The sequence below is a fragment of the Cyanistes caeruleus genome, chromosome 9 (genome assembly GCF_971803275.1).
Source record: "Cyanistes caeruleus chromosome 9, bCyaCae1.hap1.1, whole genome shotgun sequence".
NCBI lineage: Eukaryota > Metazoa > Chordata > Aves > Passeriformes > Paridae > Cyanistes > Cyanistes caeruleus.
This window is the reverse complement of record NC_141709.1, coordinates 3684490-3700222: the sequence shown is the minus strand read 5'-3', so window position 1 is coordinate 3700222 and position 15733 is coordinate 3684490. Positions and strand designations below refer to the sequence as shown.

At 46.8% G+C, this 15733-nt stretch overlaps 1 protein-coding gene across 12 annotated transcripts in view; it reads left to right on the top strand.

Annotated features, from left to right (window-relative positions):
* Positions 1 to 760: 760 nt before the first annotated feature.
* The window catches only part of FAM20B (FAM20B glycosaminoglycan xylosylkinase), a 31994-nt gene continuing 17021 nt past the window's right edge, over positions 761 to 15733 (top strand). The window contains exons 1-3 of one of the 12 annotated variants that reach the window (XM_086902115.1): positions 8235 to 8357; positions 8898 to 8956; positions 12395 to 12824. In XM_086902115.1, the coding sequence (XP_086758241.1) occupies positions 12448 to 12824 (377 nt within the window). In that variant the 5' untranslated portion in view covers positions 8235 to 8357; positions 8898 to 8956; positions 12395 to 12447. Of the gene's footprint in view, positions 4783 to 5874; positions 6058 to 8167; positions 8533 to 8897; positions 8957 to 12293; positions 12825 to 15733 lie in introns of those variants that run through there. The other 11 variants (XM_086902109.1, XM_086902113.1, XM_086902108.1 and 8 more) reach the window with 11 other exon arrangements.

The window sequence follows — 15733 nt, the reverse complement described above, 5'->3', positions numbered from 1 at the left end:
TGAATATGCAGAGCAGCAGCTTTGTGTTTGTTCTTGTTTGCAAGTCACTCAGAGGATGGTCTGGCTCTTTGGAACATGTCCTGGGTGCCTTCCTGTGCCTGTGTTCTGACTCTGGGCACAGGTTAAAGAGGGATCAGTTTCCCTTCTCACTGCAGATTGAGCACAAGATCCCCTGCAGGACTGAGGATCAGAAAGGAGAGGGTGGTGTCTGGGGAGGCTCCCGGTGGTGTGAGCGCAGCCAGGCACTGCAGGGGAAGGCATGGCAGTCTGGGAGCTGTCCCATTCCTCACGTGCTGGCTGGAACACCTGAGTGCTGGAATTGAGATTTGCCTGGTCTAACTGATTTCCTCCAGAGATGATAGGATGCTTAATTCTCAGATATTTACATTGTCTGCAGAAGGGGAAACCGAGACAAATTGGGCTGAGCAGAGCCAGAATGTGCAGTAGAAATGAGTTGTCGTATAAACTCAGCTTGCAAGCACTGGAGTTGTTGATCTTTGTGGGTGAGCAAGGTTGGATATCATTAGTCTTACAGTTCAGGAATCATTTCCCAATGAAGGAATGGTGCTGGTTGATCAGCCTCAGTTCTAGACCCTCACTCCATCCTAGAGGAAGTTTGAGCTCCAGGGTATCAGTAACTGTAAAGATACCATCTCCCATCTCAAAATCACAGCAATTTCAGGGCTGTGGCCAGACTGTGGTATGGTTTTCCTTCACCTTCAGCCATGTCAGCCTCCCTCAAGCTCTGTGCTTTCATCCTGCTGAGATCAGTGAGCAGAACTGCCCTGGGAGCAGTGAGCTGGCCAAGCAGTCCCCTTGTTTCCAGGCGAGATCCCATCCCAGTGAACAAGGAAGAGATTTCTGCACATAGCCAGTGTGTCCATTCATAAAAACCTTTGAGATTAAAAGTATTTATAGACACTTAAAGAATTCTTACAGACAGATCCAGCTTCCAAGACAGGTGTTCATGGAAATAGAATTAGACTTGACATGTAAATAGCTCCAAAAACACTGGGCTTGCTCTCTCCTTGTCCTTACCTCACTGAAAGCTCTCCTGGTTGTGCTCCAGGTGCAATGTCCACACCTTTGCCAGCTGTGCATGGGGGTCACACAGGCTTCCCCTCTGCCAAACCAGCTTTGCTACTGAGGATTGCTGTTCACAGAGGAACATTTCCTTCTGGTTGTCTCTGGAATTTACTGCCTCTGAACAACACCACAACCTTCTGAACAAAAAGGAGATTCACCTTGCATTCTGCAGCAGTTGCCTACAGCCCTGAAGGGAAACCACCAAGGGCCAGCTGGTAGCCATGGAGGATACTCAGCATCAATTATTCCTGTAGTAAGCTTGGGTAAATTTGGGTGATGTCTTGAATCACTAGGAGAGGAATTAGAAGCTTTTTTCATTAAAGCAGTTCTCATTCTGTAGCTGTTGTATTAGCAGCCAAGTTGGGGTCAAGGTTAAACAACCTAGAAGTTCTCCAGATCAGTTCTCAAGGCTGTGTTCAGGATCCTTGCTGTGACCCCTCGCTTTCACAAGGCTCACATGAAGAAGGAAGGACTTTTATACCAGGAATCTGATAAAGGTCACACATTAAAAATAAATCCCCATGTTCTGGGGACAGCCTGAGAAAGCGACAGGAAGAACCATAAGAGTCTCTGCACAGCTTACTTGGTTTGCTCTAAAGTCAGCTAGTTGTGATTTGAATATCTTGAGTTATTTTGGGCTAATACCCGTGTACAAGAGACAGTGCACAACAGCCTGGCTGGAGTTTTGTCACAGCACAGTGACTTGTTTCAACCCCTCAACTGAACAGAGCTTGATTTGTTGTGAGAAGCTTGAGAATTGCTTTAATCCAGTACCTCCAACACTTCTATTATTTCCAGAGAGAAAGAAAGATAAAATCTTGGTACTGTAGGTACTGCCCCTTTTCCTTGGCACCATCTGTCTCTGTGGAGTTTGTTTTCCAAGCAAGCAGTCTCTCTTCTCCCTTTTTCCCAGGCTGTGCTGAACCCTAACTAATGTTTTAGAGAAGGCTCAGAACAATGCCCACTGCTTTTATTCATAGAATCAAAAAATGGTTTCAGTTGGAAAATAACCTAAAAGATCCTCTAGTTCCAACCCCTTGCCATGGCCAGAGATTCTACCTACCAATAGTTGGTTTTGGGCACTGATGCTTCATGAAATTGCCAAACTAATCTTGCACTTCAACTTAAAATGACTCTGAATTTTAAAGAGAGATTTTAAAATTTTATTTATAATTTTATACAATTTCAGTCAATTTGAAATGGCCATTCCAGTGCCCTTGTTAGGTTTCCAATGTGTGCAGCTCTGATGAGATGTTAATGATCCCAAAATTCTCTGTCTTGTCTTGGCACAGTCTCTGCTGAAAGGGTGCAGTGGGGAGTTAGTTGTCATCCATGGGACCCCAACAAACATCTGGCTTTTGTTTAACTGCTCTTGGTTTTCTTCTCCCAAGGGACCAGGGCTCTTCCCCCTGTCCACAGGAGACTTGTTTTGCAGTGAGCTGGTGGCTGCTCCAGCTAATGAAGTTGGGATCATCAGCTCTCTGCAGGAAAACAGGCACAGGCCCATCAAAGGTACACAGAGGTGCTGGTGAGGAGACAAGGAGAATAAAATGTGCAATGCAAATGTGCATTGCTGTTCCCTTAAAGCCCTTTGTGGTCAGGTGGAGAGGTGACGTCTTTGTGCTGCTGTCAATTAGACTGAGAATAAACAGTGTTTAATTTGTGGTGGCATTTAAAAGCAATTAAGGAAGTTTAAATGTTAGATGTGTGCTTTTGTCTTTCCAGTTAAATAGTTTTGGAGGAAGAAAAATATCCCAAATATTTAATTACACACTTACAACTGCATAAATAAGCCTGACAGTGCTATAAAAAGAGTTTTAATCCCTCACACAACTCCTTTAACTTCATGTTCAGGGTGTGAGATGCTCTATTAAAATACTGACACATGTAGTTTCTTCTTGTAACTCCTGTATCCAGCATTATCTGAGAGCAACCAGGGTGTACATTTCCTAATTTGCTCCAGGCAAAATCACCCAGGTGGCTCAAATCACCTATACAAACTAATCCTGTTGATTTTTCCCTCAAACAGGTTAAGGAGTCACGAGGCAGAACTTCTCAGCAGCAGATATCTGGTGCTGGTGAATTCATCTGCTGGTAGTGACCAGCAGCTGGAGGCTGGAGTATCTCAGGAGCTGCAAAGGGAAGTCTCTTGCTGTCCTCCTCTCTGGACAGGTCCAGGAGAGAGGAACCTGTTTGCTCCTGAGAGCAAAGCTGCTCTCATCTGATTATGAGGTCACCTGCACTGAGACACCAGTCGCCACGCTTGGGGTTTTGTGCTTGGGAAACTCCTGAGGGTTTACACATTGTCTAAACCTGGGTTCCATCCATCTAACCCCAGTACTAAGGATCTGGACTTTCTGACCATGTAGTGAGGGACCCCTTTGTCTGTAGTCCCAGTGAAAGCTTTCCTGTGGCACCTTTCCACTGTTCAATGACGTTGTGACCCTTCCTTTGCCCCACTGGTCACACTGCAGGGAAGGCAGGGGAAGGTGGGCACTGAGGGAGCCACCAGGCTGGTGTGAGAAGTCTTGGTGCACATTAAGGGCTCCTCAGCTCACCTGCCCTGTCCTTCCCTAGCCTCTGTCTCATGTCTCTTATGTTCTTTCACTGTTCCCATTCCACAGCATCCAAGAGCTCCTCCTCATGGGTAAGGCAATGATTCCTGTTTGTCTGTCTGCTGCATGGCAGGGAGGAAGAGAGCTGGGGGTGGCACCTTTTCAGCAAAAAAGTTTCCATCCAAGACTCAGTTCTTGATACCTGACCTTAGAGGCACCCTGCATCAAATTATTTCTGCACCTTCAGCTTATTGACACGTGGCTTTATTTTATACAGGTATCCTCTGCAAAGCAATGTTTAACATGCTTTGCGGGGTCTAAGTGGCATCCTTGACTCAGGAATTCCTTTTGTATTGCACAAATCTGATTTCTGACTGCTGCCAGGATTGTACATCTTTTTGAACAGGAAGATCTGAGTAGTATCTGGTGACAGTGCGTATGTTGATTTAAAGCTTTCTCCTTTTGAGCATGCAGAGGTTTTCCTGGAGCAGATAGAATTATTTCACAGTCTCTATGGCTTCCTTCCCACACCAGCCCCAGCTTTTTGAGACGGCCCTTTGATTGCTGTTCTTCCCCAGCCAGACCTTGTTCTCCAGCCTGAGACAGTCCTTATTCCTATGACCTGCAGATTTTTATAGGCAGCCCCAACCCCATCAGCTCTTTCTCTTGATCTTCCTGGGATCTGCTGCACTCTTGGCAAGGGGATGGCAAAGCTTTTCTGCCTGTCAGCTTTGGAAGATGATGGCCCTTCATCACCACCCTGTGTCCTGCTGCTCCTCTGGCCATCCAACATCCCCAGCTCCTTGCCTTGCATGTGTCTGTAACCTTGCACTTGGCCACTTCTTAGCTCTTAAAGTTTATATAGCTGTAGACAATTGCTCAGCACTTAAATATTAACGTGCTAATTAATAATGAAAGCTGAGATTGTAGTTAGGTTTAAAACTTTAATTGGGTGAGGAGCTGGCAGAGGAGCAGTCCATAACAATGAAACTGTGCTATTAAAATCTCTATAACTATATCTATATGTTTAAGTATCTTTCCCTCTAGCATTGCACAAGAGAAGTAGCCTGAGTGTGGATGTCTGCAAAGATGCTTGCTTGAGGCACTTGGAACCTTGCAGCAGGAAGTCATAAAGCACTAGGTATGATTTTTATATTTTTTTTTTTCCAAAGGGGTTTTTTAAAGTCCCATTAAAAGTTTTCATTCCAAGTCCTAAAAAAGGAAGGAGGAAAAGGGAAAATTTCTGGAAAGAAATAAATTTATTTTCCACATCAGGGCAGTCTGCAAGTGCAGTATTTGTTGCAGTCTTAAAGTAGCCCAAAATACTGCAGTCAACTACGCTGTGATCTGAGAGGTCTTTTCCAACCTGATTGTGTGAAAACGGACAAGAAAAAGACGAGGAACAGCAAGTGGAGCAGAAACAATGGGGAAAGTGTTGTGGATGGAGAGGATCGGGGATGCTGCGGGCTGTGGATGCGGTGGGTGTGTGATCTCTGTCCGCTCAGCTCGTTTTTGTGAGCTCATTTCGGTGCCTGCCAGATTGAACTGACACTGGAGCGTTTCGTATTTTATAAATTTTATAACATTTTATAATTTTATATAGTTTACATCGGGAGTGTGTGAATGTACCGGGGGGAAATTTTAATGAATATGTTATTCGTGGTTGAACGGGGCGGAAGATAAAATTCTGTTTATGTTATGGTTGAATAGCATCCAGTTTATTGGTGCTAGATTATAAAAGGAGGTGTATTGCTCAGGACTGCATATAGTCATAATATGTAGAATAATAGGGCTATATACCATAATAATACTGTTTAAAAGGGCTGTAATTCCAAATTATAATTCTGTAATTCCAAAATCCGAGGAGCCAAGTGCCTCTGACGGCAGCGCGCGTTGTTACAGGACCCGTTGCCACAGCATCCTGCTCCCGCGGAGTGCTGCTGCGCGCAGCCACAGCTGAGTATTTTCCATATGCATTTGAAACGCGTGTGTGACAAATGTGTATTCGCTTGCTTTCACCCTAAAGCCAGGGATCTTCCCCGCAGCCGTGCAGCGGCACCGCCGAGTCGGGCCGGGGTTAACCGCGCCGCCGCCCCATTGGCGGGCGCCCCCCCCCCCCGCCGCTCCCATTGGAGGCGCCCGGCCGCGTCTCCCCGGCCGGGGCAGCGCTGGCGGCTGATTGGTGGGCGGGCGGCGCGCGGCGGGCGGGGCGGGCGTCCATTGGCTGTGGGGCGGGAGCGGGGCGCTGGGCGGCACCATGTTGCGGGGCTGGCGGGGGCCGGCGGTGGCCGGGCCATGGCGGGCGGGCGGCGGGCGCGGTGAGTGCGGCGGGCGCGGGCGGCGGGGCCGGGCCGGCGGCGCTTGAGGGACGGGAACGGGACGGGACGGGACTCGGCTCCACTGCGGCTCGGGGCGGGTACAGCAGGGGCGCCCGGGCCTGGCGGCGGGAGGGAGGGGGCGGAGGGGCGGCTGCGCCCCGCGGAGCGCCGGAGGGGCCCCTGCGGCCGGACCGGCGGCGGGAGAATCACAGGATCAGGGAATCAGTGAGGCTGGAAAAGACCTCCAGAGATCGTCGAGTCCAACCGGTGACCCAACAGCACCTTGTCACCAGACCATGGCACCAAGTGCCACGTCCAGGCTTTCCTTACACACCTCCAGGGACGGTGACTCCGCCGCCTTCCTGGGCAGCCCACTGCAATACATAATCACCTTTTATCGTGAAAAAATTCCTCCCGGTGTCCTACCCGAACCTCCCCTGGCGCAGCTTGGGGCTCCGTACTCTTGTCCTGTCGCTTTTTACCTGAGAGAAGAGCCCGAGCTCACCTGGCCACAGCCCCCTGTCAGGGAGTTGCGGAGAGCGGGGAGGTCTCCCCGAGCCCCCCCGGCTCCCTCAGCCGCTCCTCATCAGCCTTGTGCTCCAGACCCTTCCCCAGCTCTCTTCCCTTCTCTGGCCTCGCTCCAGCACCTCCACGTCCTTCCTGACAGGTCCGGCCGCCGGACACCCCCGGGCTTTGCCCGCTGTGGTCGGCGGGGGCTGCACGGACGCAGCTCTGGCAGATGGGAATTTTTGTCAGCACTCCTGCGGTTCATTCCTCTTCTGGATGCTCGCTTCGAGCTGGGGACGGAGCCCCGTACAGCTGTGAAGCCTCTCTGGCCATCTCTTAACCCTTGGGAGCAGCCGTGTGCACCGGGGGCTCTCACCGAGTGCCAGTCGCAGCTTGGCGAAGGTCATTGAACACCGCTGGAAAAACACAACGTGTGTTCATAGAAGCGCTGACTCTGATTGTCAAAGCCATGGGTTTAACGTTTTTAAAGGATATCTCTCATTGGATTCTTTCTGGATACAGATGTGCATAAGCACTGCAGCTGTTTCGTTGTACCTTCTGAGGCCCTACAACATCCATAGTGCTTTAGGGGCTGAACAAACAGAGTAAAGTGTAAAATGGAGATCCTAGGTTTGTAGTGGATTCACTGGAAGTGGATCCCACCTGGTACTTTTTACAGAACAGGCATTCTTGTGTCTTGTTTTAATTTGAAAATGGCTCCATTCACCCCTTGTGTCCTTAAGTCTGAGCTACATAGTCACTACAAGATTTGCCTCTGCTTGAGGTGCAAAGTTGATTTTGCTTTGTGGTACAAAGTTGTCGGCTTTGGGTTGTGACACCAGAATCCCTCTGCCTGTCCTCAGGAGCGGAGGAGGGTGGTTGGCACTGTCCTGCAGCAGAGACAGGCTCATTGCTGCTGAAAGCCAGATGGGTACATGGACCCTGGTTAAATTTTTAATGCCGCACTTATGTAGGAGCTGAATAAACATGTTGAGTGGAGAAGGGAAACTGCAGAAAATTCTCACTGCCTTGGCTTCATTTCCAAGTGGAGCAAGGCTCCCTAAAGCATTTCTAGCTGGCTTTATTGACCTGTAGTGGTCAGGTGGAATGTCAGTAACTGGGATGGGGACAAGGGAGAGTTGTTCCAGCTCTCTTCTGACCAGGTCCCAGCACCCTCTGTCTCAGTACCCTTGGCTCCTGCCCCTGTCCTGTACTGTTCCCCATTTCAGTGCTCCAAATCCCTCCCTGCCCACATGGCATTCCCAGCTCCCTGCCCTTACCAACTTTGTGCACATGGGTTGCCCACATGGCCAAGGCATGCAGACAGCTGTTGAGCCAATACCACGGCCCTTCCTGCAGCACCCCTGGCTGCCAGCTTCCAATAAACACATAAACCTTGTCCTCAAAACATCTACTGTCCTCTCAGATGTATTTGGAACTAGCTGGTGGATCCAAGTGAAAAGTGGCATTATATAAACTTTGTTTCCATAGGAAACACTGCTTGGTGGAAAGTCATTCTGCAAGGAGGATTTAATGCAGCCTTCTGGTTTTTTGAGGAGTTGTTTGCCACATCCTACCCCAGCATCTCCTGCCTGGGCTTCCCAGTCTCGGTGCCTGGTAGCTTCTCCTTCCCCAGGGCTGCACCCAGGAGCTGCCTGTATCCCAATCTGCCCTTTATTTATGCAGCCAGCTGAGTCAGGTGTTCCTGTTTGCTGTGCCGGCAGCTGGGAAGGACTCAGGATATTTACCCAGTTGTCCTTGGCTTCTCAAGGCTTCTGTCCTCTATCTGGCCTGTGGTTTTTGTAAAGCTCATGCAAGTGTTCCTCTGACAAATTTGGTAGAAATGCAGGCGACAGATTCTAAAGTTACTAAGGGATATAACAGGCCAAAGGTGGGCAGACAGATGGACAGAATGATTTTGTTTCTTTCCAAAGCTGTGTGAGAATATTTCAGGTGGTTACTGATTGTTGCAGCTGCAGGCAGAGATATTGCAGTGGTTAAAATGCTTGTGTTCTTTCATATTTATCAGTATCGTGGCTCTCTGCTGGGGGTGCAGTTTATGGAAAGTTTGAGTGTAGACTGTCACAGATTTTGCCTGTAGATAAGGAGGGTTTTAACAGGAAGGGAGATGGAGAAACAGCAGACAAGTAAATATGTGGGAAGCCTTGAGCGCTAGATGACTAAACTTGTACACAAGGCAGGCAGCACGCAGAGAGTGGAAGTGACAGAATGAGTCTGAGAAATCCAAGGAAATGTCTGTGGGAGCCTGCCTGTGGAAACTGGAATAACAAGGCTCACACAGAGAGGGGAGGCATGAGCCACCAAGGAGCTGGCCAGAGAGGGGAGGATGGGAAGGAAGATGGATCTGGTGAGACTGAAGGATGTTTTGGGAAGAGGAAAATATCACTACTGTATACGATGTTTCTTCAAGGCATTTTTCAGGATTTACTGGAGGACTTCTAAAGGCCTTTTGATAGGTGATCCCAAAAGGTACAGTGTATATAAGAAAAACCCCATGCATTAAACAGGAATTAGATTCTGCTCCCAGCATATCCATTTCAGATCAGTGTCTGTTTGAGCTAAGATTTTTTGTGTACTTGTGCTGCCAAACTAAACCTTTGCCTGCCCCTGGACCTGATTTGTGACTTGGAGCATAATGAAATCCTGGCAAATTGTACACACAAGTATTTTTGACATAGCAGCTAAAAAGCTTTATGATATAAAAATAAGATTGTGATCTGAGGCACGGCATTGATTTTGTGACTCCAATAAAAAATGTCTTGTAGGATTTTTCTGCTAACTTTGTAGGCTGCTTATAGTAGCTGAGATTTTTCTAACAGGCAAATTGCATGCTGTTTTTTGAACTGGTGTGTTTGTGTGCACCCTGACCCTACCATAATACTGAGGAGATGCTGTTTTTTGTATACTGAGTTGGAAGACTCATACTTGCTGAGAATACAGACCTGGTTGTAATAAGAGAAAGAATTGATCAGGAAATTTCCCAAAGAGGTAGTGAAAAACCCTTATGCAAACCTTGCAGTTGACTAGAGCATTAAAAAGCTGTGAGGGTTGTTTATTTCTGTCTGTTTTATCTTTTTAGCTGGGTTTACTTTTGTCATTGTCCAAGACCCTTTTGCCATTCATGCCACAGAGTTCTGCTCACCTTATTTCTTCCTTTCTGAAATTTTGGTGGTGTATTGTTATTTCACTTTTCTCATCTCTGACCTCATTCCAGGGCCTGCTTGACACTTCTGGAGTTCTCATAATCTTCCTTTCCAATCCAAGACTTTGCCAAAGACTTGCCTTTTTCAAATTGCTTTCTTCCAAAACTGCATAAATATTTTCTTACATGGCCTCAACGCTGTCACCCTTGCCATCTTCAATTTAAAACAGTAAGCTCAAGTTCTTGCCGTCTGTGGTAAACTTCTTCATAAAAGGATTCAATTCCCTTGGCTTGTAGAGCAGAGATTGTAATGTTGACACCAAGGAGCAAAGTGCAGGCTGTGTGCAAGGAGCACACTGGGAAATTGATTGCATGGCAACCTCTGAGGTGCTTTGGTGTTTGTTGGAGGAAAGGAGCCGATGACTCATGTCCTCAGATGTCGCTAAAAAGTGAGAGCCAACTCACCAGCAAATAGTTTAATATTTAATTTTATTTATTTTTGTAAATTCTCTTCACCTCATTGGAGGGTTTCAGCCAAAATTAGTTTCAAAACCATCACAAAACATAAACTAAGTAACTGACCTTTAATTTAAGTGACTATAGCTGTATTCTCCCCATGAGTCCCAGAAGGAATATCCCTAGAGAAACTCAGCATTCCTGGAAATCAGTCTAGAAAAGTGAGTGCTCATCTTGAGCTCCAGAGGTGTGGAACATCCTGCCCTGTGCTTTAATGCTTTAGTCAGCCAGCACTGAGCTGTGAGACTTCTTTTAAATGTGTGTGTACACATACACATATCTCACAGCGAGGAGTAGCTGCTCTGAAATGACCTCTGTTCTTCTGCCTAACTCCTTACAAACTCAAGTGGATTTTAAAAATGAATGGAAGCAGATCTTGATTACAGCAGTGCTCAAAATGATTCAGAATTAGTAGTTTTAAAGAGGTGAATTATGCAGTCAAAATGAGAGGGTACAGGTGCAGCCAGTCTGCTTTGCTTGTCTGCTTAAGTTTAAGAATAATGTGATTATTATTTAAGGATCTCTTCCTGGGTGAGTCCATATCTGCAAGAATGAGAGCTTTTTGGTCAGGTGCATCTTCCTTGTCTGTGCTTCTCATTCTTGTGCTTGCAGTGGGTAATGTGCAGGTGGTAGTGCTGTCTGGAGAAGAACAGGCTGCCAAAACAGAACTAGATGAAGAATAATATATGCTCTAATTTCCATATAAACATGTGATTTGTTCTCTTTCAGTATGAGCACAAGCACTTATTTTCCAACAGATTAAAATCAGTATTACACAGTTAACAGGGGACCACAGTTCTAGTTTGAAGCATCCCTGAGGCTTTTGCCCTTCCTGGGGTCTCTTCTGTCCCGCTGTGAGTGCTGTCAGGGATGTGGGAGAGCCACACAGCTGCATGGGTCTGCTCTAGACCTCATGTAAATTTGTTTTGGGTGCCGTGGAGTCCTTTGTGGGTTTGTATGTGCTTTCATACTAACACACACCATGCCAGCCTGATTCTGCACTGATGGCTGTGACCTGTGTGTGCCTCACCAGACATGGCCTGGCTGTCCTGTTGGTAAATGAGCCTGTGGCAGCTCTTTTTTTTTCCCAGCCATGATTAATTGTGGCTGATTTATACACTTAACTGTTAAATTGCATGGGAAGGCTTTTCTTTGTCAGTCCTCCCCCAGCTCAGGGTGCTGTTTGGGGTTTGCATGATCGGTGTGGCTGGTGCAAAGAGTGATTGCTGCTGGCTCCCAGTGCCCCTCAGAGATGTGCCTCATTTTCCCTTTCCATTTAGCTTTTGACTACATTCAGCTAATACTAGGAAGGTAATTCTGTCCTTTGAATACAGTTGATGATGCATTCTCTGGTCCTTACATGTGAGCTCTGCCCTAGCCAAGGCTTTTTGAGGAGCCAGACATGTCTTGCAGCCCACTGTAAATACAGAAACAGATGTGGCTTTAACTGTCATAGGTGAGGCTACTGAGAGCAGGCAAGGGTTAGTGGTCTGGCATATTTTTTCTAGTTAGTTTGACTGAGATTGCAGACACTTTGTATATTTTCTGTGGTTATGGGTTTTGCAGTTGAGTGCACAAGGTATTTAGTTAACTGTGAGGAAGTGAAGATGTCATCCCCCACCCCAGCTCAATTTTTTTTAAGAATGGAAAAAATGCTGAGTAAATTATAGTGGCAGTAAATGAAAGGCAATAAACAATTAAGTCTATTCTGTCCTTATGTCTCGTTCCTTCAGGAAAGTAGGCTGAGCAGCTGTTCTCACTGTTGTGAGCTGTCTTAAAATCTACCTGGGAGCTTTTCTGAGGGATAGGTCTTTAGGACACCAGCACTCACAGGATCTCGCACTAGTGGAGGAGCGCATGTGAAATTGGAGCAATCGCGTTAAACTACGCTTCCCTGCAAAAGTCTTGCCGGTGGTGGTTGCAGCTGCTCTGATTTCAGCTGTGCAGAGATGCTGTCTGGCAATTTCCCCTTCCATGCAGATCACAGAAAGGCTGCAGGAAGGCAGCAAACCCAACGTGTTTTAAGAGAAGTGCCGGGGCTTTAGGATACAAGTTTCCACAAATGCAGGTTTATGTTCCAAGCACAAACTTGATTTTGAGTTTGGTGGGATCTGCGGGATTGTAAGTTTGTGTTTTGTTTATTTTTAGGGGTACCAGGAGATGCTTCAGTGGTGAGACATCTTTTACAATGCAAATTAGGCATGAAATTCATCAACTAACATCCCCTTCCTCACCCTGATCTCCAACAGACTTCCCGTAACGCTCGGAAGAAAGGGTCAGGGGAGAAGGGCTGAAGGGCACCATGAAGCTGAAGCAGCGAGTTGTGCTGTTGGCCATCCTCCTCGTCATCTTCATTTTCACCAAGGTTTTCCTCATCGACAACCTGGACACGTCGGCCGCCAACCGGGAGGACCAGCGCGCGTTCCAGCGGATGCTGTCGGGGCTGCGCGTGGCGCTGGACCCGCGGCTGGAGCACACGCTGCAGTCGCCCTGGGAGATCGCGGCGCAGTGGGTGGTGCCCCGCGAGGTGTACCCCGAGGACACCCCCGAGCTGGGCGCTGTCATGCATGCCATGACCACCAAGAAGATCGTCAAAGCTGATGTGGGATACAAAGGGACGCAACTGAAAGCTTTGCTGATACTTGAAGGAGGACAGAAGGTCGTCTTCAAGCCCAAGAGGTAAACACTGCTTTCAATGACTGCATTAATAACTGCTTTATTTATATATATACTTTTTTTTCCTCCATGTTGTAACATTAACGTTTAAGTTACGAATTTTTCTATAAGTGGAAGGACCATCCTGTTATTTTTGAGACAGAATAGAGCCTTGCTGGTGCTCTAGTAACACTATGTTGCTGTGCCAGCTGTCTCTCAGGCTGTACAGCCTTGATGCTCATTACAGCCTGTCTTTAGATTGAAAGAATAATCACTGTTCAGTCCTGAGGGAGTGTTGGTTAGACCTGATGTTTCTGAGCCATATCTTCCTGACCATGGAAGTGCAGCTTCTGGCGGTTTGGAGACAAGCTTCATCTCCTTGTTGTGTCAGAATGCCAGGGGAGGGTGCAATTCAAGAAGGAAGAAAACTTGGCAGTGGTCTTAAAAGTACATCTGTGTGTCTGGTGTAGTTGAATGTAGGCTGTAAAAATGGTTTGGGTAGGTCAGAGTGAGAGCCCCTGAGCCTCCTGCCTGCCAGTGGTGAGTCCTGGAGGAGGAACTTAAGAATGGAGGATAGTGGTAACTCCTTGGTATGGCCTTGGTTTACAGTGATCCTCAGAAAAATTTGATATGATTGAATGTTTCTGAAGAGTCTTAACTGTAAAGCTTTTTGAACTGTTTGTCTTTGGGGAAAAGGAGAAGAAAGATGTTAAAAAGTAAGGCCAGGTGTGTTTTAGGAAATTTCACTGCAAATGAGAAGTGTCATGACAGAAAAGGATTTTGGGTTAAAGGCAGGCATTACGGTTTCCTGTCCTGTTGATGAGCAAGTGCAGAGGTCACAAAGATGCTCTGAGGGTTGGAGCCCAGAGACAGGCTGAGAGAGCTAGGGCTGTTCACCTGGAAAAGAGAAGGCTTCAGGGAGAATTCAGAGCCATTTCCTGTGCCTAAAGGGGCTCAAGAGAGATGGAGAGGGATGTGGGACAAGGGCCTGCAGTGACAGGACAAGGGGAATGGCTTCATACTGATAAAGGGCAGGGATAGATGGGATATTGGGAAGAAATTCTTCCCTGGGAGAGTGGTGGAGCCCTGGCACATGTTGGCCAGAGAAGCTGTAGCTGCCCCATCCCTGGAAGTGTTCAAAGACCAGGTCGGACAGGGCTTGGAACAGCCTTGTCTAGTGAGAGGTGTCCCTGCCCACAGCAGCAGAAATGGAATGAAATGTTCCTCCAACCCAAGCCAGTCTGTGATTTGAGAATGAGACAAAAATCTCTGAACAGGCAATTCCTGCTCTGGCTGGAGCTCCCCTGCAGGCCCAGACAGCGTGAGCCTTGCACACGAAGTCCTGGTGATACAAGAGGCAACTCCTTCAGTGAAAGCACTGGGGATTCACAGCATTCCCACAGAGCTTTCTGTGTCAGGGAATGCAATCAAGGGTTTCACCGAGCGTTAAATTGCGTTCTGTGATGCCCCGTCTGTGCAGGCAAACACAGGCACTGTGCTCCACCAAGGACACATGCAGCTGCAGTATTTATAGGAGCACTAGAGAGGGTGGCCTTGGCCATCCTGGTAGACCCATGTTCTGTTTGTGGCTGCTGAATAGCCAGGCTTGTGGGCAGAGTCCTGTTCTGGCACTGCAAGAGAGTCTGTTTAACCAGCTTTGGACCTGAAAGCTCTGTCAGAGTTACTGCTGAAAACAGTTCTGAGCAAACTTACCAGCTGGGGAAGAAGGAATTCCCTCATTACTTTTGCTCTGGAAAGGACTAGATGCCTACTGTGCATGGAAACAAAAAGTTTGGTCAGGATTTACTAAAAAATCCCATCTCTGCAGCTTTCAAAAAGTGACCATGTTTCCAAAAGCCAGCTGTTAAGTACATACCAAATACCTGCCTTCGAGGACATGTTATGGGGATTAACTGTCTCACTTCAAATTTACGTGAAATTCAGCTTAATTTACTAACAAATAATACTTGCAATCATCACATATGGTGGTATATGTGACAGAAGATGCTGGCTTGCCTCTGGAAGCTCCCATTTGGCAGGAATCCTGCACTGGTGAATTCTCTTTTGAGCTGCCTTGCAGAGAAGCTGAAGCATTTGCTCAGGCTGGGGAAATGGACTGTTTTCTCACTCCACATCCTTCCTGAGCAAGGCTAAAACATCAAAGTCGAGCTCTGTGCCTTCTCCTACGCTGTTGTTGCTACTGCTTGAATACAAATTCTGCTGGAAAGAATCCAGTTTACACAATTTGATACATAGAGGGAAATGAGAAAATAGGTAACTTAATTTAAATCTCATTTTATTTGAAAACATGTTGTATTTTGCCCATTTGCTTGGTATTGATTGTGGTATTTCACACTCAGCTGCAGTGTGGTGCTAAAGCAGGATCTGCACTGATCCAAGTGTCAGGAAACTGAGAAATTGGTGTTTGCCTTGACTAAGCACCATCTACTAAAAGATTAAAAAAAGGAGCAAAAAACCTTGCACTTCACCAAAATACACCATTGTTGTTGCAATGAGTGGCTAATTTCTATTTTTTGCTTATTTTTTAATTTTAGTTCTGCTTATTTTTTAATTATGTCTTTTCTCTGCCAGAATAAAGGCTCTGTTTATACCCAGTATTGTCCTCAGGTTCACGCTTGCTGATTTTTTTATCTACTAAAGATTGTATTTACTGTCTCTTCCACGATATAAGATTGTATTTGAGAATTGTTAATGTGTAATTCTTTCTAACCCCAAAATCATTTGTGGAATTGTTGCTTTCCGGTATAAATAACCCCCTGTTCCATAGAAGGGTCTATGCTCTTTGTTCTAAGATGTGATTTGTCATATAGTTGGATTAAAATTTATTAGCTGGAATGTGAACTGCTTCCCAAGCTCTGGAGACCACTGTACATCAATGACCTTTCCTCCTTATTTACCACTTCAACAGTCTG